Consider the following 27,123-nt stretch of genomic DNA (forward strand, 5'->3'; position numbering starts at 1 on the left):
CTCTGGTCTTGGTGTCATGTGATCTACCTCTGGTCTAGGTGTCATGTGATCTACCACTGGTCTAGGTGTCATGTGATCTACCACTGTTTTAGGTGTCATGTGATCTACCTCTGGTCTTGGTGTCATGTGATCTACCTCTGGTCTAGGTGTCATGTGATCTACCACTGGTCTAGGTGTCATGTGATCTACCACTGGTCTAGGTGTCATGTGATCTACCACTGTTTTAGGTGTCATGTGATCTACCACTGTTTTAGGTGTCATGTGATCTACCACTGTTTTAGGTGTCATGTGATCTACCACTGTTTTAGGTGTCATGTGATCTACCTCTGGTCTAGGTGTCATGTGATCTACCTCTGGTCTAGGTTTCCTGTGTAATATTCTCTATTTCTCTCTCTCACACACACACACACACACACACACACACACACACACACACACACACACACACACACACACACACACACACACACACACACACACACACACACACACACACACACACACACACCAGGCATACGTTATGTTTTTCTATCCTTCTGGGGACCCTAAAAACTATTTCCATTCAAAATCCTATTTTCCCTAACCCCTAACCCTAAACCCAATCCCTAACCCTAAACCTAACTCCTAACCCTAAACCTAACCTATAACCCTAAACCTAACCCCTAACCCTAAAACAATAACCCTTAAAATAACCCTTACCCTAACCTATAACCCTAAACCTTACCCTAACCTATAACCCTAACCCTTACCCTAACCTATAACCCTAACCCTTACCCTAACCTATAACCCTAACCCTTACCCTAACCTATAACCCTAAACCTTACCCTAACCTATAACCCTAACCCTTACCCTAACCTATAACCCTAGCCCTTACCCTAACCTATAACCCTAAACCTTACCCTAACCTATAACCCTAAACCTTACCCTAACCTATAACCCTAACCCTTACCCTAACCTATAACCCTAACCCTTACCCTTACCCTAACCTATAACCCTAACCCTTACCCTAACCTATAACCCTAACCCTTACCCTAACCTATAACCCTAACCCTTACCCTAACCTATAACCCTAACCCTTACCCTAACCTATAACCCTAACCCTAACCCTTACCCTAACCTATAACCATAACCCTTACCCTAACCTATAACCCTAACCCTTACCCTAACCTATAACCATAACCCTTACCCTAACCTATAACCATAAACCTTACCCTAACCTATAACCCTAACCCTTACCCTAACCTATAACCATAACCCTTACCCTAACCTATAACCCTAACCCTTACCCTAACCTATAACCCTAACCCTTACCCTAACCTATAACCATAACCCTTACCCTAACCTATAACCCTAAACCTTACCCTAACCTATAACCCTAACCCTAACCTATAACCATAACCCTTACCCTAACCTATAACCCTAAACCTTACCCTAACCTATAACCATAACCCTTACCCTAACCTATAACCCTAACCCTTACCCTAACCTATAACCATAACCCTTACCCTAAACTATAACCCTAACCCTTACCCTAACCTATAACCCTAAACCTTACCCTAACCTATAACCATAACCCTTACCCTAACCTATAACCCTAAACCTAACCCTAACCTATAACCCTAATCCTTACCCTAACCTATAACCCAAACCCTTACCCTAACCTATAACCCTAAACCTTACCCTAACCTATAACCCTAACCCTTACCCTAACCGCTAACCTTTTACCTGAACCCTAATTCAAATCCTAACCCTAATCCAAACCCCTAACCCTAACCCTAATTCTAATCCTAACCCTAATCCAAACCCCTAATCTTAAAATAGCCTTTGTCCTCATGGGGACTTAAAAAATGGCCCCAGGAGAGAGCATATTTTCCTTGTTTTACCTTACTTGTGGGGACTTCTGAGGCTTTTAGGTCCCCACAAGGGTAGGAGAACCAAGCCACCCACATTACTGTGGTGTCAACAGGGAGTTATTGTTTATTGTTGTCACTAGTACCAACAGAGGTGTGATCATTCCCTGTATGTTTTGAGCTGACCGATACCATTAAAAATAAACTTAGTCATTATATATATATATATATAACAGCTATTACATTCCAATCGTTCTCCTATAGTTACACCACTACACAAGTTCAACCAATCGTTTTCCTGCGTGAATAAAAGGCTCCTTGATAACCAAAGTGTAACTGACCTCAAACGTCATCGCTGATTGGCTGATCAGGGTTTTCGTTGGCGTCAACTGAAACACACAACTTACCTGTCTAACCACTCTTGGTTGTCTGTAAACTCTGAGGGCCAAGCTGAGTACAGCTCACTACTGTTAAACGTTGAGCTCTACGGTGTTCCACTCAGGTGGACCCCACAACGATTTAATTTGGATTCATGTGGGTAAGACCCGAGAGATATTAGAAGGACATACCATCGTCAGAACTGTCATCTCCAAGTGCAGCTTCACCTTTTTTTTTGGGGTGGGTGGGGGTGGATTTGGGACTGTATTTGAGTGGAGAGTGAAGTACAGAAGCTGTTACAGAACGAGGAGAGGCAGCGGAGTGAGATAATGGCATCCGGATCATCTCTACCAGAGGACAGGTTCTCCTGTCCCATCTGCTGTGACGTCTTCAAAGATCCTGTCGTCCTGGCATGTGGCCACAGCTTCTGTGAAGTCTGTCAGCAGGAATACTGGGCAGATAAGAAACCTTGGAAATGTCCAGTTTGTAGGAGAAGATTTCCCGTAGCTATGACTCAACCTCCTCGTAACCTGGCGTTAAATGACGCGTGTGAGGCCTTCTTACAGGAGAGAAGGCAGAGAGCTTCATCTGGGTCTGAGATACAGGATGGGAGTCAGAGATCTGGGCTTCATCTGGGCCTCATCTGGGTCTGAGATACAGGATGGGAGTCAGAGAGCTTCATCTGGGTCTGAGATACAGGATGGGAGTCAGAGAGCTTCATCTGGGTCTGAGATACAGGAGCTTCATCTGGGTCTGAGACAGGGGAGGCAGAGAGCTTCATCTGGGTCTGAGATACAGGATGGGAGGCAGAGAGCTTCATCTGGCTCTGAGGTGCTCTGCAGTCTGCACGGTGAGAAATTCAAACTCTTCTGTCTGAAGGACAAACAGCCCATCTGCTTGGTGTGTCGAGATTCAAAAGTACATAAATCTCACGACTGTGTCCCCGTAGACGAGGTTGTCCAGGATCTTAAGGAGGAACTCCACACCGCCCTGAAGCCTTTACTGAAGAACCTAGAGGTCTTTAACAACGTTAAACTAGCCTGTGATAAAACAGCAGAACACATAAAGAGTCAGGTTCAGCACACAGAGAAACAGATGAGGAAAGAGTTTGAGAAGCTTCACCAGTTTCTACGAGATGAAGAGGCAGCCAGGATAGCTACACTGAGGGAGGAAGAGGAGCAGAAGAGTCAGATGATGAGGAAGAAGATTGACGAGATGAGCAGAAAGATATCATACCTTTCAGATGCAATCGGAACCATAGAGGAGGAGCTGAAAGATGAAGACATCTCATTCCTGCAGAACTTCAGGACCACAAAGGAAAGATCCCAGTACACACTGCTGGATCCAAAACTGGTCTCAGGAGTTCTGATAGACGAGGCCAAACACCTGGGCAACCTGCAGTTCAGAGTCTGGGAGAAGATGCTGGGGATCCTCAAATACACTCCTGTGATTCTGGACCCAAACACTGCACATCCCAGTCTCTCTCTGACTGATGATCTGACCAGTGTGAGAAGACCAGGCACGTCCCAGCAGTTCGTTAACAACCCAGAGCGATTTATGAGGTACACAAATGTTCTTGGCTCCGAGGGGTTCAGCTCAGGAATACACAGCTGGGAGCTGGAGGTGGGGGACCATCCTGACTGGGTTTTGGGCGTGGCTAAAGAGTCCATTGACAGGAAGCGGCAGCGTGATGCAACACCAAAGAATGGAATGTGGTGTATATCGCAGCACGGTGGGAAGTATATTGGAGGAGGAGGTGACATCATCGCTCTGAAGAGGAGACCCCAGAGGATCAGAGTGCAGCTGGACTACAACAGAGGGGAGGTGTACTTCTACGACCCCAAATACATGACACCTATCTACACTCTTAAAGTCAGATCTACTGAGAGACTGTTCCCATACTTTAATATTGGGAATGTGGCTAATGGCAACAACCCTGGTATTCAGATCTGCCAATCGAAAGTGTCTCTGAAAGTGAAGTAATCCCTGTGTGTGTCTCTGTGTGTGTGTGTGTGTGTGTGTGTGTGTGTGTGTGTGTGTGTGTGTGTGTGTGTGTGTGTGTGTGTGTGTGTGTGTGTGTGTGTGTGTGTGTGTGTGTGTGTGTGTGTGTGCGTGTGCGTGTAAAACATGTGTCAGTTCAGTGGACATTATCAGGAGGTCATTTGGGGGGTTAAGATAATACACACATAATTTTTAGAAACTACAGGACTGAAATATCCCTATGCTATGTGCTTCCCTTTTAATTGAGAATCAATAAGAATCAATTGTTTAAGAATCAATAAAAAATACATTCTATAAGAATCAATTAAGAATACATTCTATAAGAATCAATTAAGAATACATTCTATAAGAATCAATTAAGAATACATTGTTTAAGAATATAAGAATCAATTCAAATACATTCTATAAGAATCAATTCAAATACATTCTATAAGAATCAATTAAGAATACATTCTATAAGAATCAATTAAGAATACATTCTAAAAGAATCAATTAAGAATCAATTGTTTAAGAATCAAATGTGCAATCAGGTGCTTCTACACCTGCATTGCTTGCTGTTTGGGGTTTTAGGCTGGGTTTCTGTACAGCACATTGATATATCAGCTGATGTACGAAGGGCTATATAAATACATTTGATTTGATTTGAATTAAGAATACATTATTTAAGAATCAATTAAGAATACATTGTTTAAGAATCAATTAAGAATCCATTCTATAAGAATCAATTATCAAGGGTGAATCATGGTTGTTATTCTTACACGAGGAGTGTGCTGTATTGGGAAAATCTCACCATAAGAAAAGTTATTTGTTTTGAATGCAATGCATTGTTATGTGAAAAACTGTATATTTTTTCTGATTAAAAATAAACTTACTATAAAACTGTCTAATCTCATGCGGTGACTACTTTGTGATCTAAATAAGAGTTCTGTCAGATCAGGCTGACCTTTAGCTGTCAGTAGTGTTGACCTGTCAGTAGTGTTGACCTGTCAGTAGTGTTGACCTGTCAGTAGTGTTAGACCTGTCAGTAGTGTTGACCTGTCAGTAGTGTTGACCTGTCAGTAGTGTTAGACCTGTCAGTAGTGTTAGACCTGTCAGAGTGTTGACCTGTCAGTAGTGTTGACCTGTCAGTAGTGTTGACCTGTCAGTAGTGTTGACCTGTCAGTAGTGTTAGACCTGTCAGTAGTGTTAGACCTGTCAGAGTGTTGACCTGTCAGTAGTGTTGACCTGTCAGTAGTGTTGACCTGTCAGTAGTGTTAGACCTGTCAGTAGTGTTGACCTGTCAGTAGTGTTGACCTGTCAGTAGTGTTGACCTGTCAGTAGTGTTAGACCTGTCAGTAGTGTTGACCTGTCAGTAGTGTTAGACCTGTCAGTAGTGTTGACCTGTCAGTAGTGTTGACCTGTCAGTAGTGTTAGACCTGTCAGTAGTGTTGACCTGTCAGTAGTGTTAGACCTGTCAGTAGTGTTAGACCTGTCAGTAGTGTTGACCTGTCAGTAGTGTTGACCTGTCAGTAGTGTTAGACCTGTCAGTAGTGTTGACCTGTCAGTAGTGTTGACCTGTCAGTAGTGTTGACCTGTCAGTAGTGTTAGACCTGTCAGTAGTGTTGACCTGTCAGAGTGTTGACCTGTCAGTAGTGTTGACCTGTCAGTAGTGTTGACCTGTCAGTAGTGTTAGACCTGTCAGTAGTGTTGACCTGTCAGTAGTGTTAGACCTGTCAGTAGTGTTAGACCTGTCAGTAGTGTTGACCTGTCAGTAGTGTTGACCTGTCAGTAGTGTTGACCTGTCAGTAGTGTTAGACCTGTCAGTAGTGTTGACCTGTCAGTAGTGTTGACCTGTCAGTAGTGTTGACCTGTCAGTAGTGTTGACCTGTCAGTAGTGTTAGACCTGTCAGTAGTGTTGACCTGTCAGTAGTGTTGACCTGTCAGTAGTGTTGACCTGTCAGTAGTGTTGACCTGTCAGTAGTGTTGACCTGTCAGTAGTGTTGACCTGTCAGTAGTGTTGACCTGTCAGTAGTGTTAGACCTGTCAGTAGTGTTGACCTGTCAGTAGTGTTGACCTGTCAGTAGTGTTGACCTGTCAGTAGTGTTGACCTGTCAGTAGTGTTGACCTGTCAGTAGTGTTGACCTGTCAGTAGTGTTGACCTGTCAGTAGTGTTAGACCTGTCAGTAGTGTTAGACCTGTCAGTAGTGTTGACCTGTCAGTAGTGTTGACCTGTCAGTAGTGTTAGACCTGTCAGTAGTGTTAGACCTGTCAGTAGTGTTGACCTGTCAGTAGTGTTAGACCTGTTGACCTGTCAGTAGTGTTGACCTGTCAGTAGTGTTAGACCTGTCAGTAGTGTTGACCTGTCAGTAGTGTTGACCTGTCAGTAGTGTTAGACCTGTCAGTAGTGTTAGACCTGTCAGTAGTGTTAGACCTGTCAGTAGTGTTGACCTGTCAGTAGTGTTGACCTGTCAGTAGTGTTAGACCTATCAGTAGTGTTAGACCTATCAGTAGTGTTAGACCTATCAGTAGTGATAGACCTGTAGACAGTTTTAATACAGTATCTCATTTAGACAGTTTTAATACAGTTTCTCATGATATTTCTAAGGACATATTTTCATCAGCATCTCCCCTCCCTCTGTTTCTCACCCCCTCTCTCTCTCTCGCTCTCTCTCTCTCTCGGCCTCTCTCTCACTCTCCCACTTCTCTCTCTCTCTCTCTCTCTCTCTCTCTCTCTCTCTCTCACTCTCCCACTCTCTCTCTCTCTCTCTCTCTCTCTCTCTCTCTCTCTCTCTCCCTCCATCCACCAGGGTGCTGTGATAACCCCAGCTATGGACCTCTCCATGCCCATGCAGCCCTCCAGTATGATGGGTCCTATAACACAGCAGATGAACCACATGTCCCTGGGAAACACAGGAACCGTAAGTCTGTCTGTAATCCTGCTGTGTCGTCTATCACCCACCAAGTGTCCTTTAGAGTTATTTTAATAAGCTTGACATCTTGATAAACTCATTTCCTGACGACGGCTCTATCACCCACCAAGTGTCCTTTAGAGTTATTTTAATAAGCTTGACATCTTGATAAACTCATTTCCTGACGACGGCTCACTGATCTTCGTCCTTGGCGACATCAACCTCCCGACGTCTGCCTTCGATTAATTTATTTTCAACTCCTTCTTTTTCCTCCTTGCCTCCTTGCCTCCTTGCCTCCTTGCCTCCATGCCTCCTTGCCTCCATGCCTCCTTGCCTCCATGCCTCCTTGCCTCCTTGCCTCCTTGCCTCCATGCCTCCTTGCCTCCATACCTCCTTGCCTCCATGCCTCCTTGCCTTCATTCCTCCATGCCTCCCTGCCTCCATGCCTCCATGCCTCCATGCCTCCTTGCCTCCCTGCCTCCATGCCTCCTTGCCTCCATGCCTCCATGCCTCCTTGCCTCCATGCCTCCTTGCCTCCATGCCTCCTTGCCTCCATACCTCCTTGCCTCCATGCCTCCTTGCCTTCATTCCTCCATGCCTCCCTGCCTCCATGCCTCCATGCCTCCATGCCTCCTTGCCTCCATGCCCTTTGCCTCCATGCCTCCTTGCCTCCATGCCTCCTTGCCTCCATGCCTCCTTGCCTCCATGCCTGCCTCCTTGCCTCCTTGCCTCCATGCCTCCTTGCCTCCATACCTCCTTGCCTCCATGCCTCCTTGCCTTCATTCCTCCATGCCTCCTGCCTCCATGCCTCCATGCCTCCATGCCTCCTTGCCTCCATGCCTCCTGCCTCCATGCCTCCTGCCTCCATGCCTCCATGCCTCCTTGCCTCCCTGCCTCCATGCCTCCATGCCTCCATGCCTCCATGCCTCCATGCCTCCTTGCCTCCATGCCTCCTTGCCTCCATGCCTCCTTGCCTCCTCCATGCCTGCCTCCTTGCCTCCTTGCCTCCTTGCCTCCATGCCTTCATTCCTCCTTGCCTCCATGCCTCCTTGCCTCGCTCATTCCCAGTCGTCTCCAGCTCACACGGAAACAGGCTTGACCTCATCTTTACTAGAGGCAATGCATTGAGTGTAAGTGACTCTGGATGAGAGCGTCTGCTAAATGACTAATATCCAGGTGTTTTTCCTGCTCTCTAACAGCAGTACATGTGTGCAGCAGCTGCTCCAATGCAAGGAGCCTACATTCCTCAGTACCCTGCAGTGCCTGCCTCCGCCCTCACAGTGGACGTAAGTTAAACTCTTTACCATGCAGATTTAACCCTAACCCTTAACCTACAACACCCTAACCCACCACAACACCCTAACCCACAACACCCTAACCCACCACAACACCATAACCCAAAACACCCTAACCCACAACACTAACCCACCACAACCCCATAACCCTTAACCTACAACACCATAACCTACAACACCATAACCTACAACACCATAACCTACAGCACCATAACCCTTAACCTAAAACACCATAACCCTTAACCTACAACACCATAACCCTTAACCTACAACACCTTAACCCTTAACCTACAACACCCTAACCTACAACACCATAACCTACAACACCATAACCTAAAACACCATAACCCTTAACCTACAACACCATAACACACAACACACAACACACCTAACTGACAACACCATAACCCACAACACCATAACCCACAACACCATAACCCTTAACCACAACACCATTAAACAACACAACACAACACCCTAACTGACAACACCATAACCTACAACACCATAACCCACAACACCATAACCCACAACACCCTAACCCACCACAACACCCTAACCCACCACAACAGCCTAACCCACAACACCATAACCCAAAACACCATAACCCACCACAACACCATAACCCAAAACACCCTAACCCACAACACCCTAACCCACCACAACACCATAACCCAAAACACCCTAACCCACAACACTAACCTAACCCACCACAACACCATAACCCACCACAACACCCTAACCCACCACAACACCATAACCCACCACAACACCCTAACCCACCACAACACCATAACCCACAACACCTAACCCACAACACCACAAACCTACAACAACATCGTAACCCACAACACCCTAACCCACAACACCATAACCCACAACACCCTAACCCACAACACCCTAACTGACAACACCATAACCTACAACACCCTAACCCACCACAACACTATAACCCAAAACACCCTAACCCACAACACCCTAACCCACAACACCATAACCCACCACAACACCTAACCCACAACACCCTAACCCACAACACCATAACCTACAACATCATAACCCACAACACCCTAACCCACAACACCATAACCCACAACACCCTAACCCACAACACCCTAACCCACAACACCATAACCCACAACACCATAACCCACCACAACACCCTAACCCACCACAACAGCCTAACCCACAACACCATAACCCAAAACACCATAACCCACCACAACACCTAACTGACAACACCATAACCTACAACACCTAACCCACCACAACACCATAACCCAAAACACCATAACCCAAAACACCATAACCCACCACAACACCTAACCCACAACACCATAACCCACAACACCCTAACCCACAACACCCTAACCCACAACACCCTAACCCACAACACCATAACCCACCACAACACCCTAACCCACCACAACAGCCTAACCCACAACACCATAACCCACAACACCCTAACCCACCACAACACCTAACCCACCACAACACCCTAACCCACAACACCATAACCCAACACATCATAACCCACAACACCCTAACCCACCACAACACCCTAACCCACCACAACATCATAACCCACAACACCAGTCTCTTCCTGACTCATAATAACTGTGACCTAATTTCCTGTGTCTTTTCCTGGTTCTTCCTTCTCTTATCAGGCAGTGGTGACAGAGGACTCGCCCCAGACTGTACCCCCCTCCTCACAGGACCCCAACGGACAGCCACCCCTGGACAGCGACTCACCTGCCTACTCCTACCAACAGACTAAGTAAACACACACACACTCACACGCACACACACACGCCTACTCCTTCCAACAGACTAAGTAAACACACACACCCACACTCACACACACACACTCACTCACTCACTCACTCACACCCACACTCACACACACACACACTCACTCACTCACTCACTCACACACACACACACACACACACACGTGCGTGCCTACTCCTTCCAACAGACTAAGTAAACACACACACACTCACACACACACACACACACACACACGCACACGCCTACTCCTTCCAACAGACTAAGTAACACACACACACTCACACACACACATACACACACACACACACACACACACACACACACACACACACACACACACACACACACACACACACCTGTTTACATACTCAGAAGTGAGAACCTCAATATAAAATATCTTTAAAGTTTGGATGTGCTACAGCCAAGCCACCGACTGTGATCTCCGATCAGATCGTCTGCCGACTCAAATGAATTGTAAATTAAACACTATAGAGCTCTATCTACTCTGTATCGATGTGTATATTGATGTGTATATTGATGTATATAGTGTATATTGATGTGTGTATTGATGTATATAGTGTATATTGATGTGTATATTGATGTGTATAGTGTATATTGATGTGTATATTGATGTGTATTGAGTGTATATTGATGTGTATAGTGTATATTGATGTGTATATTGATGTGTATAGTGTATATTGATGTGTATATTGATGTGTATAGTGTATATTGATGTGTGTATTGATGTGTATAGTGTATATTGATGTGTATATTGATGTGTATATTGATGTGTATATTGATATATTTATATTGATGTATATTATGTGTATATTGATGTGTATAGTGTATATTGATGTGTATATTGATGTGTATTGATTGTGTATAGTGTATATTGATGTGATGTGTATAGTGTATATTGATGTGTATATTGATGTGTATAGTGTATATTGATGTGTATATTGATGTGTATATTGAGTGTATATTGATGTGTATATTGATGTGTATAGTGTATATTGATTGTGTATAGTGTATATTGATGTGTATATTGATGTGTATAGTGTATATTGATGTGTATAGTGTATATTGATTGATGTGTATATTGATTGTGTATATTGATGTGTATATTGTATATTGATGTGTATAGTGTATATTGATGTTTATTATTGATAGTGTATATTGATGTATATTGATGTGTATATTGATGTGTATAGTGTATATTGATGTGTATAGTGTATATTGATGTGTATATTGATGTATATAGTGTATATTGATGTGTATATTGATGTGTATATATTGGTGTGTATAGTGTATATTGATGTGTATCTTGATGTGTATAGTGTATATTAATGTGTATATTGATGTGTATAGTATATATTGATGTGTATATTGATGTGTATAGTCTAAATTGTAGCGTATATTGTGTATATTGATGTGTATAGTATATATTGATGTGTATATTGATGTGTATAGTCTAAATTGTAGCGTATATTGTGTATATTGATGTGTATAGTGTATATTGATGTGTATATTGATGTGTATAGTGTATATTGATGTGCATAGTGTATATTGATGTGTATAGTGTATATTGATGTGTATATTATGTGTATATTGTGTGTATATGTGTATATTAATGTGTATAGTGTATATTGATGTGATAGTGTATATAGTGTATATTGATGTGTATATTGATGTGTATATATTGATGTATGTGTATAGTGTATATTTGTATATGTGTATAGTGTATATTGATGTGTATATTAGTGTATATTGATGTGTATATTGATGTGTATAGTGTATATTGATGTGTATATTGATGTGTATAGTGTATATTGATGTGTATAGTGTATATTGATGTGTATAGTGTATATTATGTGATGTGTATATTGATGTGTATAGTGTATATTGATGTGTATATTGATGTGTGTATATTGATGTGTATAGTGTATATTGATGTGTATATTGATAGTGTATATTGATGTGTATAGTGTATATTGATGTGTATATTATGTGTATATTGATGTGTATAGTGTATATTGATGTGTATAGTGTATATTGTATATTGATGTGTATAGTGTATATTGATGTGTATATTGATGTGTATAGTGTATATTGATGTGTATAGTGTATATGTGTATAGTGTATATTGATGTGTATAGTGTATATGATTGATAGTGTATATTGATGTGTATATTGATGTGTATATTGATGTGTATAGTGTATATTGATGTGTATATTGATGTGTATGTGTATATTGATGTGTATATATTGATGTATATTGATGTGTATAGTGTATATTGTATAGTGTATATTGATGTATATAGTGTATATTGATGTGTATATTGATGTGTATAGTGTATATTGATGTGTGTATTGATGTGTATAGTGTACATTGATGTGTATATTGATGTGTATATGTGTATATTGATGTGTATAGTGTATATTGATGTGTATAGTGTATATTGATGTGTATAGTGTATATTGATGTGTATAGTGTATATTGATGTGTATAGTGTATATTGATGTGTGTATATTGATGTGTATATTATGTGTATAGTGTATATTGATGTGTATATTGATGTGTATAGTGTATATTGATGTGTATAGTGATGTGTATAGTGTATATTGATGTGTAAAGTGTATATTGATGTGTATAGTGTATATTGATGTGTATATTGATGTGTATAGTGTATATTGATGTGTATATTGATGTGTATATTGATGTGTATAGTGTATATTGATGTGTATATTGATGTGTATAGTGTATATTGATGTGTATATTGATGTGTATAGTGTATATTGATGTGTATATTGATGTGTATATTGATGTGTATATTGATGTGTATAGTGTATATTGATGTGTATATTGATGTGTATATTGATGTGTATAGTGTATATTGATGTGTATATTGATGTGTATATTGATGTGTATATTGATGTGTGTATATTGATGTGTATATTGATGTGTATATATTGATGTGTATATTGAGTGTATATATTGTATGTGTATATTGATGTGTATGTATAGTGTATATTGATGTGTATATGTATATGTGATGTGTATGTGTATAGTGTATATGTGTATATTGATGTGTATAGTGTATATTGATGTGTATATTGATGTGTATAGTGTATATTGATGTGTATATATATTGATGTGTAGTGTATATTGATGTGTATAGTGTATATTGATTGTATATTGATGTGTATAGTGTATATTGATGTGTATATTGATGTGTATATTGTGTATATTATGTGTATATTGTGTATATGTGTATATTGATGTGTATAGTGTATATTGATGTGTATTGATGTGATAGTGTATATTGATGTGTATATTGATGATGTGTATATTGATGTGTATAGTGTATATTGATGTGTATATTGATGTGTATATTGATGTGTATAGTGTATATTGATGTGTATATTGATGTATATTGATGTGTATATTGTGTATATTGATGTGTATATTGATGTGTATAGTGTATATTGATGTATATAGTGTATATTGATGTGTATAGTGTATATTGATGTGTATAGTGTATATTTGTGTATATTGATGTATAGTGTATATTGATGTGTATATTATTGTATAGTGTATATTGATGTGTATATTGATGTGTATAGTGTATATTGATGTGTATATTGATGTGTATATTGATGTGTATAGTGTATATTGATGTGTATATTGATGTGTATAGTGTATATTGATGTGTATAGTGTATATTGATGTGTATATTGATGTGTATAGTGTATATTGATGTGTATATTGATGTGTATAGTGTATATTGATGTGTATATTGATGTGTATAGTGTATATTGATGTGTATAGTGTATATTGATGTGTATAGTGTATATTGATGTGTATAGTGTATATTGATGTGTATATTGATGTGTATAGTGTATATTGATGTGTATATAGTGTATATTGTATATGTGTATATATTGAGTGTATATTTGATGTGTATATTGATGTGTATATTGATGTGTATAGTGTATATTGATGTGTATATTGATGTGTATATTGATGTGTATAGTGTATATTGATGTGTATATTGATGTGTATAGTGTATATTGATGTGTATATTGATGTGTATAGTGTATATTATATGTGTATATTGATGTGTATAGTGTATATTGATGTGTATAGTGTATATTGATGTGTATTGATGTGTATAGTGTATATTGATGTATATAGTGTATATTGATGTGTATATTGATGTGTATAGTGTATATTGATGTGTATATTGTATATTGATGTGTATATATTGAGTGTATATTGTATATGTGTATAGTGTATATTGATGTGTATATTGATGTGTATAGTGTATATTGATGTGTATATTGATGTGTATAGTGTATATTGATGTGTATATTGATGTGTGTATATTGATGTGTATAGTGTATATTGATGTGTGTATATTGATGTGTATAGTGTATATTGATGTGTATATTGATGTGTATAGTGTATATTGATGTGTATATTGATGTGTATAGTGTATATTGATGTGTATATTATGTATAGTGTATATTGATGTGTATGATGTGTATATTGTGTGTATAGTGTATATTGATGTGTATATATTGTGTATTGATGTGTATATTTGATGTGTATATTAGTGTATATTGATGTGTATAGTGTATATTGATGTGTATATTGATGTGTATAGTGTATATTGATGTGTATATTGATGTGTATAGTGTATATTGATGTGTATATTGATGTGTATAGTGTATATTGATGTGTATAGTGTATATTGATGTGTATATTGATGTGTATATTGATGTGTATATTGATGTGTATATTGATTGATGTGTATAGTGTATATTGATGTGTATATTGTATATTGATGTGTATATTATGTGTATAGTGTATATTGATGTGTGTATAGTGTATATATTGATGTGTATATTGATGTGTATAGTGTATATTGATGTGTATATTGATGTGTATATTGTGTATAGTGTATATTGATGTGTATATTGATGTATAGTATATTGATTGTATAGTGTATATTGATGTGTATAGTGTATATTGATGTGTATATTGATGTGTATAGTGTATATTGATGTGTATAGTGTATATTGATGTGTATAGTGTATATTTGTATATTGATGTGTATAGTGTATATTGATGTGATAGTGTATATTGATGTGTATAGTGTATATTGATGTGTATATTTGATGTGTATATTGATGTGTATATTGATGTGTATAGTGTATATTGATGTGTATAGTGTGTATATTGATGTGTATAGTGTATATTGATGTGTATATTGATGTGTATAGTGTATATTGATGTGTATATTGATGTGTATAGTGTATATTGATGTGTATATTGATGTGTATAGTGTATATTGATGTGTATATTATGTGTGTATATTGATGTGTATTGAGTGTATATTGATGTGTATAGTGTATATTGATGTGTATATTGATGTGTATAGTGTATATTGATGTGTATAGTGTATATTGATGTGTATATTGATGTGTATAGTGTATATTGATGTGTATATTGTATGTGTATAGTGTATATTGATGTGTATAGTGTATATGTGTATATTGTGTATAGTGTGTATATTGATGTGTATAGTGTATATTGATGTGTATAGTGTATATTGATGTGTATAGTGTATATTGATGTGTATATTGAGTGTATATTGTATATGTGTATATTGATGTGTATAGTGTATATTGATGTGTATAGTGTATATTGATGTGTATATTGATGTGTATATGTATATGTGTATGTGTATATTGATGTATATATTGATGTGTATATTGATAGTGTATATTGAGTGTATATTGATGTGTATAGTGTATATTGATGTGTATAGTGTATATTGATGTGTATAGTGTATATTGATGTGTATAGTGTATATTGATGTGTATAGTGTATATTGATGTGTATAGTGTATATTGATGTGTATATAGTGTATATTGATGTGTATATTGATGTGTATATTGATGTGTATAGTGTATATTGATGTGTATATTGATGTGTATAGTGTATATTGATGTGTATAGTGTATATTGATGTGTATAGTGTATATTGATGTGTATATTGATGTGTATATTGATGTGTATAGTGTATATTGATGTATATAGTGTATATTGATGTGTATATATTGATGTGTGTATATTGATGTGTATAGTGTATATTGATGTGTATAGTGTATATTATTGATTGTGTATAGTGTATATTGATGTGTATATTGATATAGTGTATATTATTATAGTGTATATTGATGTGTATATTGATGTGTAGTGTATATTGATGTGTATTGAGTGTATATTGATGTGTATAGTGATATTGATAGTGTATATTGATGTGTAGTGTATTGATGTGTATATTGTGTATATTGATGTGTATAGTGTATATTGATGTGTATAGTGTATATTGATGTGTATAGTGTATATTGTGTATAGTGTATATTGATGTGTGTATATTGATGTGTATAGTGTATATTGATGTGTATAGTGTATATTGATGTGTATAGTGTATATGATGTGTATAGTGTATATTGATGTGTATAGTGTATATTGATGTGTATAGTGTATATTGATGTGTATAGTGTATATTGATGTATAGTGTATATTGATGTGTATATATATGTGATGTATATTGATGTGTATAGTGTATATTGATGTGTATAGTGTATATTGATAGTGTGTATATTGATGTGTATAGTGTATATTGATGTGTATATTGATGTGTATAGTGTATATTGATGTGTATATTGATGTGTATAGTGTATATTGATGTGTATATTGATGTGTATAGTGTATATTGATGTGTATATTGATGTGTATAGTGTATATTGATAGTGTATATTGATGTGTATATAGTGTATATTGATGTGTATATTGATGTGTATATTGATGTATATTGTATAGTGTATATTGATGTGTATATATTGATGTGTATAGTGTATATTGATGTGTATATTGATGTGTATAGTGTATATTGATGTGTATATATTGATGTGTATATTGTGTATATTGATGTGTATAGTGTATATTGATGTGTATAGTGTATATTGATGTGTATATTGATGTGTATAGTGTATATTGATGTGTATATTGATGTATAGTGTATATGTGTATATTGATGTGTATATTGATGTGTATAGTGTATATTGATGTGTAGTATATTGATGTGTATATTGAGTGTATATTGATGTGTATAGTGTATATTGATGTGTATATTGATGTGTATAGTGTATATTGTATGTGTATATTATTGATAGTGTATATTGATAGTGTATATAGTGTATATTGATGTGTATATTGATGTGTATAGTGTATATTGATGTGTATATTGATGTGTACAGTGTATATTGATGTGTATATTGATGTGTGTGTATAGTATATTGTATATTGATGTGTATAGTGTATATTGATGTGTATAGTGTATATTGATGTGTATATTGATGTGTATATTGATGTGTATAGTGTATATTGATGTGTATAGTGTATATTGATGTGTATAGTGTATATTGATGTGTATATTGATGTGTATAGTGTATATTGATGTGTATATTGATGTGTATAGTGTATATTGATGTGTATATAGTGTATATTGATGTGTATATTGATGTGTATAGTGTATATTGATGTGTATAGTGTATATTGATGTGTATAGTGTATATTGATGTGTATAGTGTATATTGATGTGTATAGTGTATATTGATGTGTATAGTGTATATTGATGTGTATAGTGTATATTGATGTGTATAGTGTATATTGATGTGTATAGTGTATATTGATGTGTATATTGATGTGTATATTGATGTGTATAGTGTATATTGATGTGTATATTGATGTGTATAGTGTATATTGATGTGTATATTGATGTGTATTTTTTTTTTTAAATATTTTTTTTAACCTTTATTTAACCAGGTAGGCAAGTTGAGAACAAGTTCTCATTTTACAATTGCGACTTGGCCAAGATAAAGCAAAGCAGTTCGACAGATACAACGACACAGAGTTACACATGGAGTAAAACAAACATACAGTCAATAATACAGTAGAAACAAATCTATATACAATGTGATTGCAAATGAGCTGAGAAGGGAGGTAAAGGTAAAAAGGCCATGGTGGCAAAGTAAATACAATATAGCAAGTAAAACACTGGAATGGTAGTTTTGCAATGGAAGAATTTGCAAAGTAGAAATAAAAATAATGGGGTGCAAATGCAAAATAAATAAATAAATAAAAAATTATGTAAATACAGTTGGGAAAGAGGTAGTTGTTTGGGCTAAATTATAGGTGGGCTATGTACAGGTGCAGTAATCTGTGAGCTGCTCTGACAGTTGGTGCTTAAAGCTAGTGAGGGAGATATAGTGTTTCCAGTTTCAGAGATTTTTGTTGTTCCAGTCATTGGCAGCAGAGAACTGGAGGAGAGGCGGCCAAAGAAAGAATTGGTTTTGGGGGTGACTAGAGATATACCTGCTGGAGCGTGTGCTACAGGTGGGAGATGCTATGGTGACCAGCGAGCTGAGATAAGGGGGACTTTACCTAGCAGGGTCTTGTAGATGACATGGAGCCAGTGGGTTTGGCGATATATGAAGCGAGTGGCCAGCCAACGAGATGCGTACAGGTCGCAATGGTGGGTAGTATATGGGGCTTTGGTGACAAAATGGATTGCACTGTGATAGACTGCATCCAATTTGTTGAGTAGGGTATTGAGGCTATTTTGTAAATGACATCGCCAAAGTCGAGGATTGGTAGGATGGTCAGTTTTACAAGGGTATGTTTGGCAGCATGAGTGAAGGATGCTTTGTTGTGAAATAGGAAGCCAATTCTAGATTTAACTTTGGATTGAGATGTTTGATATGGGTCTGGTAGGAGAGTTTACAGTCTAACCAGACACCTAGGTATTTGTAGTTGTCCACGTATTCTAAGTCAGACCCGTCCAGAGTAGTGATGTTGGACAGGCGGGTAGGTGCAGGTAGCGATCGGTTGAAGAGCATGCATTTAGTTTTACTTGTATTTAAGAGCAATTGAGGCCACGGAAGGAGAGTTGTATGGCATTGAAGCTTGCCTGGAGGGTTGTTAACACAGTGTCCAAAGAAGGGCCGGAAGTATACAGAATGGTGTCGTCTGCGTAGAGGTGGATCAGGGACTCACCAGCAGCATATATTGTATATTGATGTGTATAGTGTATATTGATGTGTATAGTGTATATTGATGTGTATAGTGTATATTGATGTGTATAGTGTATATTAGTGTGTATATTGATGTGTATATTGATGTGTATATTGATGTGTATAGTGTATATTGATGTGTATATTGATGTGATATAGTGTATATTGATGTGTATAGTGTATATTGATGTGTATAGTGTATATTGATGTGTATAGTATTGAGTGTATATTGATGTGTATAAATTGGGTATATTGATGTATATAGTGTATATTGATGTATATAGTGTATATTGATGTGTATATTGATGTGTATAGTGTATATTGATAGTGTATATTGATGTGTATAGTGTATATTGATGTGATGTATATTGATGTGTATAGTGTATATTGATGTGTATATTGATGTGTATAGTGTATATTGATGTGTATATTGATGTGTATATTGATGTGTATAGTGTATATTGATGTGTATATTGATGTGTATATTGATGTGTATATTGATGTGTATAGTGTATATTGATGTGTATATTGATGTGTATAGTGTATATTGATGTGTATATTGATGTGTATATTGATGTGTATAGTGTATATTGATGTGTATATTGATGTGTATAATGTATATTGATGTGTATAGTGTATATTGATGTGTATATTGATGTGTATTGAGTGTATATTATTGATGTGTATTATGTGTATATTGAGTGTATATTGATGTGTATAGTGTATATTGATGTGTATATTGATGTGTATATTGATGTGTATAGTGTATATTGATGTGTATGAGTGTATATTGATTGTGTATATTGATGTGTATATTGAGTGTATATTGATGTGTATAGTGTATATTGATGTGTATAGTGTATATTGATGTGTATAGTGTATATTGATGTGTATATTGATGTGTATTGAGTGTATATTGATGTGTATATTGATAGTGTATATTATGTGTATATTGATGTGTATAGTGTATATTGATGTGTATATTGATGTGTATAGTGTATGATTGATGTGTATGAGTGTATATTGAGTGTATATTGATGTGTATATATGTGATGTGTATATTGATGTGTATATTGATGTGTATATTGATGTGTATAGTGTATATTGATGTGTATATTGATGTGTATATTGATGTGTATAGTGTATATTGATGTGTATATTGATGTGTATATTGATGTGTATATTATGTGTATAGTGTATATTGATGTGTATAGTGTATATTGATGTGTATATTGATGTGTATATTGATGTATTGTGTGTATATTGATGTATATATGTGTATATTGATGTGTATAGTGTATATTGGTGTGTATAGTGTATATTGATGTGTATAGTGTATATTGATGTGTATATTGATGTGTATAGTGTATATTGATGTGTATAGTGTATATTGATGTGTATAGTGTATATTGATGTGTATAGTGTATATTGATGTGTATAGTGTATATTGATGTGTATATTGATGTGTATATTGATGTGTATAGTGTATATTGATGTGTATAGTGTATATTGATGTGTATATTGATGTGTATAGTGTATATTGATGTGTATATTGATGTGTATATTGATGTGTATATTGATGTGTATATTGATGTGTATAGAGTATAATGATGTGCATAGTATATATTGATGTGTATAGTGTATATTGATGTGTATAGTGTATATTGATGTGTATAGTGTATATTGATGTGTATAGTGTATATTGATGTGTATAGTGTATATTGATGTGTGTATATTGATGTGTATAGTGTATATTGATGTGTATATTGATGTGTATAGTGTATATTGATGTGTATATTGATGTGTATAGTGTATATTGATGTGTATATATTGATGTGTATAGTGTATATATTGATGTGATGTGTATATAGTGTATATTGATGTGTATAGTGTATATTGATGTGTATATTGATGTGTATATTGATGTGTATATTGATGTGTATAGTGTATATTGATAGTGTATATTGATGTGTATATTGAGTGTATATTGATGTGTATAGTGTATATTGATGTGTATAGTGTATATTGATGTGTATAGTGTATATTGATGTGTATATTGATGTGTATAGTGTATATTGATGTGTATATTGATGTGTATATTGTATATTGATGTGTATAGTGTATATTGATGTGTATAGTGTATATTGATGTGTATATTGATGTGTATATATTGATGTGTATATTAGTGTATATATTGATGTGTATATTGATGTGTATAGTGTATATTATTGATAGTGTATATTGATGTGTATAGTGTATATTGATGTGTATAGTGTATATTGATGTGTATAGTGTATATTGATATTATAGTGTATATTGATGTGTATAGTGTATATTGATGTGTATATAGTGTATATTGATGTGTATATTATGTGTATAGTGTATATTGATGTGTATATGTGTATAGTGTATATTGATGTGTATAGTGTATATTGATGTGTATATTGTATATTGATGTGTATAGTGTATATTGATGTGTATATTGTATATTGATGTGTATATATTGATGTGTATATTGATGTGTATAGTGTATATTGATGTGTATATATGATGTGTATATGTGTATGTATATATTGATGTGTATATTGATGTGTATATTGATGTGTATAGTGTATATTGATGTGTATAGTGTATATTGATGTGTATCTTATGTATATAGTGTATATTGATGTGTATAGTGTATATTGATGTGTATAGTGTATATTGATGTGTATATTGTATATTGATGTGTATAGTGTATATTGATGTGTATATATTGTATAGTGTATATTGATGTGTATATTGATGTGTATAGTGTATATTGATGTGTATAGTGTATATTGATGTGTATAGTGTATATTGATGTGTATAGTGTATATTGATGTGTATAGTGTATATTGATGTGTATAGTGTATATATTGATAGTGTATATGATTGTATGTGTATATTGATGTGTATAGTGTATATATTGATGTGTATATTGATGTGTATAGTGTATATTGATGTGTATATTGTATATTGATGTGTATATTGATGTGTATAGTGTATATTGATGTGTATATTGATGTGTATAGTGTATATTGATGTGTATAGTGTATATTGATGTGTATATAGTGTATATTGATGTGTATATGTATATTGATGTGTATAGTATATATTGATGTGTATTGTGTATATTGATGTGTATATTGATGTGTATAGTGTATATTGATGTGTATATTGATGTGTATATTGATGTGTATAGTGTATATTGATGTGTATATTGATGTGTATTGTGTATATTGATGTGTATATTGATGTGTATAGTGTATATTGATGTGTATATTGATGTGTATATTGATGTGTATATTGATGTGTATATTGATGTGTATATTGATGTGTATAGTGTATATTGATGTGTATATTGATGTGTATAGTGTATATTGATGTGTATAGTGTATATTGATGTGTATAGTGTATATTGATGTGTATATAGTGTATATTGATGTGTATAGTGTATATTTGATAGTGTATATTGAGTGTATATTGATGTGTATATTGATGTGTATTGAGTGTATATTGATAGTGTATATTGATGTGTATATAGTGTATATTGATGTGTATAGTGTATATTGATGTGTATATTGATGTGTATAGTGTATATTGATGTGTATAGTGTATATTGATGTGTATATTGATGTGTATAGTGTATATTGATGTGTATATTGATGTGTGTATATTGATAGTGTATATTGATGTGTATATTGATGTGTATATTGATGTGTATATTGATGTGTATAGTGTATATTGATGTGTATATTGATGTATGTATAGTATGTGTATATTGATGTATATTGTATAGTGTATATTGTATAGTGTATATTGATGTGTATAGTGTATATTGATGTATATAGTGTATATTGATGTGTATATTGATGTGTATATTGATGTGTATAGTGTATATTGATGTATATAGTGTATATTTATGTGTATAATGTGTATTGATGTGTATATTGATGTGTATATTGATGTGTATAGTGTATATTGATGTGTATATTGATGTGTATATTGATGTGTATAGTGTATATTGATGTGTATAGTGTATATTGATGTGTATAGTGTATATTGATGTGTATATTGATGTGTATAGTGTATATTGATGTGTATAGTGTATATTGATGTGTATAGTGTATATTGATGTGTATAGTGTATATTGATGTGTATAGTGTATATTGATGTGTATAGTGTATATTGATGTGTATAGTGTATATTGATGTGTATAGTGTATATTGATGTGTATAGTGTATATTGATGTGTATATTGATGTGTATATTGATGTGTATATTGATGTGTATAGTGTATATTGATGTGTATAGTGTATATTGATGTGTATAGTGTATATTGATGTGTATAGTGTATATTGATGTGTATATTATGTGTATGTATATTTGATGTGTATATTGATGTGTATGTATATTGATGTGTATATATTGTGTATATTGATGTGTATATTGATGTGTATATTGTATATTGATGTGTATATTGATTGTGTATATTGGGTATATTGATGTGTATAGTGTATATTGATGTGTATAGTGTATATTGATGTGTATAGTGTATATTGATGTGTATAGTGTATATTGATGTGTATATTGATGTGTATATTGATGTGTATAGTGTATATTGATGTGTATATTGATGTGTATAGTGTATATTGATGTGTATATTGATGTGTATATTGATGTGTATAGTGTATATTGATGTGTATATTGATGTGTATATTGATGTGTATATTGATGTGTATAGTGTATATTGATGTGTATATTGATGTGTATTGATGTGTATAGTGTATATTGATGTGTATAGTGTATATTGATGTGTATAGTGTATATTGATGTGTATATTGATGTGTGTATATTGATGTGTATAGTGTATATTGATGTGTATATTAGTGTATATTGATGTGTATATTAGTGTATATTGATGTGTATATATTGTATATGTATATTGTATATATATTGATAGTGTATATTGATGTGTATATGTGTATATTGATGTGTATATTGATGTGTATATTGATGTTATATAGTGTATATTATGTGTATAGTGTATATTGATGTGTATATTGATGTGTATATTGTATATTGATGTGTATATGTATATTGATATTGTATAGTGTATATTGATGTGTATAGTGTATATTGATGTGTATATTGATGTGTATATATTGATGTGTATATAGTGTATATTGATGTGTATAGTGTATATTGATGTGTATATAGTGTATATTGATGTGTATAGTGTATATATTGATGTGTATATTGATATAGTGTATATTGATGTGTATAGTGTATATATTGATGTGTATATTGATGTATATTGATGTGTATATTGATGTGTATATTGATGTGTATATTGATGTGTATATTGATGTGTATAGTGTATATTGATGTGTATAGTGTATATTGATGTGTATAGTGTATATTGATGTGTATAGTGTATATTGATGTGTATATTATGTGTATATTGATGTATAGTGTATATAGTGTATATTGATTGATGTGTATATTGATGTGTATATTGATGTGTATATTGATGTGTATAGTGTATATTTGTATATTGATGTGTATATAGTGTATATTGATGTGTATAGTGTATATTGATGTGTATAGTGTATATTGATGTGTATATTGATGTGTATATTGATGTGTATATTGATGTGTATATTGATGTGTATAGTGTATATTTGATGTGTATATTGATGTGTATAGTGTATATTATATGTGTATATTGATGTGTATAGTGTATATTGATGTGTATAGTGTATATTGATGTGTATAGTGTATATTGATGTGTATATTGATGTGTATAGTGTATATTGATGTGTATATTATGTGTATATTGATGTGTATATATGTATATTGTGTATATGATGTGTATATTGATGTGTATATTGTGTATATTGATGTGTATAGTGTATATTTGATGTGTATATTGATATAGTGTATATTGATGTGTATAGTGTATATTGATGTGTATATTGATGTGTATATTGATGTGTATAGTGTATATTGATGTGTATAGTGTATATTGATGTGTATAGTGTATATTGATGTGTATATTGATGTGTATATTGATGTGTATATTGATGTGTATATTATGTATAGTGTATATTGATGTGTATAGTGTATATTGATGTGTATAGTGTATATTGATGTGTATATTGATGTGTATATTGATGTGTATAGTGTATATTGATGTGTATATTGATGTATATTATTGTATGTGTATATATAGTGTATATTGATGTGATGTGTATATTGATGTGTATATTGATGTGTATAGTGTATATATTGATGTGTATATTGATGTGTATAGTGTATATTGATGTGTATATTGATGTGTATATTATAGTGTATATTGATGTGTATAGTGTATATTGATGTGTATATATTGATGTGTATATAGTGTATATTGATGTATATTGAGTGTATATTGATGTGTATAGTGTATATTGATGTGTATATTGATGTGTATATTGAGTGTATATTGATGTGTATATTGATGTGTATAGTGTATATTGATGTGTATTCATTGCTCATCTGTAAAAGAGACCTAGGTCTCAGGATTACAAATATTTTCTTTCTCTTTCTCAGATAACAGGAGGATGCCGAGCGATGTGTTTCCGGTAACTGCATTGCCTTGAGACAGCGGCTGCACTGAAACACTGGAGGGATGGAGGGAGGAAAAATACTGGATGACAAAAAAGGAGGACAAAGAGAGATCGTTTTATCTTTGCACAGGCATCAAAAAAGACTTTGTTTTATCTGTCGAGAGAGAGAGAGAGACGAGAGAGAAGAGAGAGAGAGAGAAGAGAGAGCGAGAGAGAGAGAGAGAAGAGAGAGAAGACGAGAGAGACGAGAGAGAGAGAGAAGAGAGAGAGAGAGAGAGAGAGAGAGAGAGATGAGAGAGAGATGAGAGAGAGAGAGAGAGAGAGAGAGAATAGATAGATGAGAGAAGAGAGAGAGAGAGAAGAGAGAGAAGACGAGAGAGAGAGAGAGAGAGAGAGAAGAAGAGAGAGGAGAGAGAGAGAGAAGAGAGAGTGAGAGAGAGAGAAGAGAGAGAAGACGAGAGAGAGAGAGAGAGAGAGAGAGAGAGAGAGATGAGAGAGAGAGAGAAGACGAGAGAGACGAGAGAGAGAGAGATGAGAGAGAGAGAGAGAGAGAGAGAGAGAGAAGAGAGAGAGAGAGAGAGAGAGAAGAGAGAGAGAGAGATGAGAGAGACGAGAGAGAGAGAAGAGAGAGAGAGAGAGAGAGAGAGAGAGAGAGAGAGAGAGAGAGAGAGAGAGAGAGAGAAGAGAGAAGAGAGAGAGGTTGAGATTGTGATTGACATGCAGATAACATCTCAGAAGATGGAGAGGTGCAATATGGGACATTGAGTTTATTGAGCGGGCCAGCATGAAACTGGAGTCATCCTTCGAAAAAAGAACAAAGTGAAAAACATTTAAAATATATTTTAAAAAAAAGACAAAAAAAGGAACGTAAAAGGAACAAACGGACAGAAATCCATGTGAATGTGCAGGTTGGTTTTCAGATCATGACAGTTTTTTTTAATAGAAGAGGAGAAAAAACAAACAAATGAAACGGGTTGTCTTCCTTTGATATTAAGCTACTATATTTTTTTTTATTATTTTCATGATTTAAAATTTCGTTTTCTATAGAGAGAGAGAGAAAAAAAAAGTTACATCTTTTTTTTGCCTTAATTTCTCAGACGTTGGAAACTCGTCGGTCCTTTTGTCTAAAATTGTTTCATTAAA

The 27,123-nt window shown here is 34.9% G+C and overlaps 2 protein-coding genes across 2 annotated transcripts in view; both read left to right on the top strand.

Moving 5' to 3' along the window:
- LOC121844284 (RNA-binding motif, single-stranded-interacting protein 3-like) overlaps positions 1-26,246 on the top strand; it is a gene marked incomplete at its 5' end in the record, with an annotated part of 50,420 nt that extends 24,174 nt beyond the window's left edge. The window contains 4 exons of the mRNA XM_042314208.1: positions 7,016-7,126; positions 8,317-8,403; positions 10,080-10,189; positions 25,964-26,246. Coding sequence (XP_042170142.1) covers positions 7,016-7,126; positions 8,317-8,403; positions 10,080-10,189; positions 25,964-25,967 — 312 coding nt within the window. The remainder of the gene's footprint in view (positions 1-7,015; positions 7,127-8,316; positions 8,404-10,079; positions 10,190-25,963) is intronic.
- Positions 2,486-4,602, top strand: LOC121844285 (nuclear factor 7, brain-like). The gene is made up of 2 exons (XM_042314209.1): positions 2,486-2,802; positions 3,041-4,602. The coding sequence occupies exons 1-2, from the start codon at positions 2,558-2,560 to the stop codon at positions 4,209-4,211; spliced, it is 1,416 nt and encodes a 471-aa protein (XP_042170143.1). The 5' UTR covers positions 2,486-2,557; the 3' UTR covers positions 4,212-4,602.
- Positions 26,247-27,123: the final 877 nt, after the last annotated feature.

Source organism: Oncorhynchus tshawytscha, unplaced genomic scaffold, assembly GCF_018296145.1.
Source record: "Oncorhynchus tshawytscha isolate Ot180627B unplaced genomic scaffold, Otsh_v2.0 Un_contig_11780_pilon_pilon, whole genome shotgun sequence".
Taxonomy (NCBI): domain Eukaryota; kingdom Metazoa; phylum Chordata; class Actinopteri; order Salmoniformes; family Salmonidae; genus Oncorhynchus; species Oncorhynchus tshawytscha.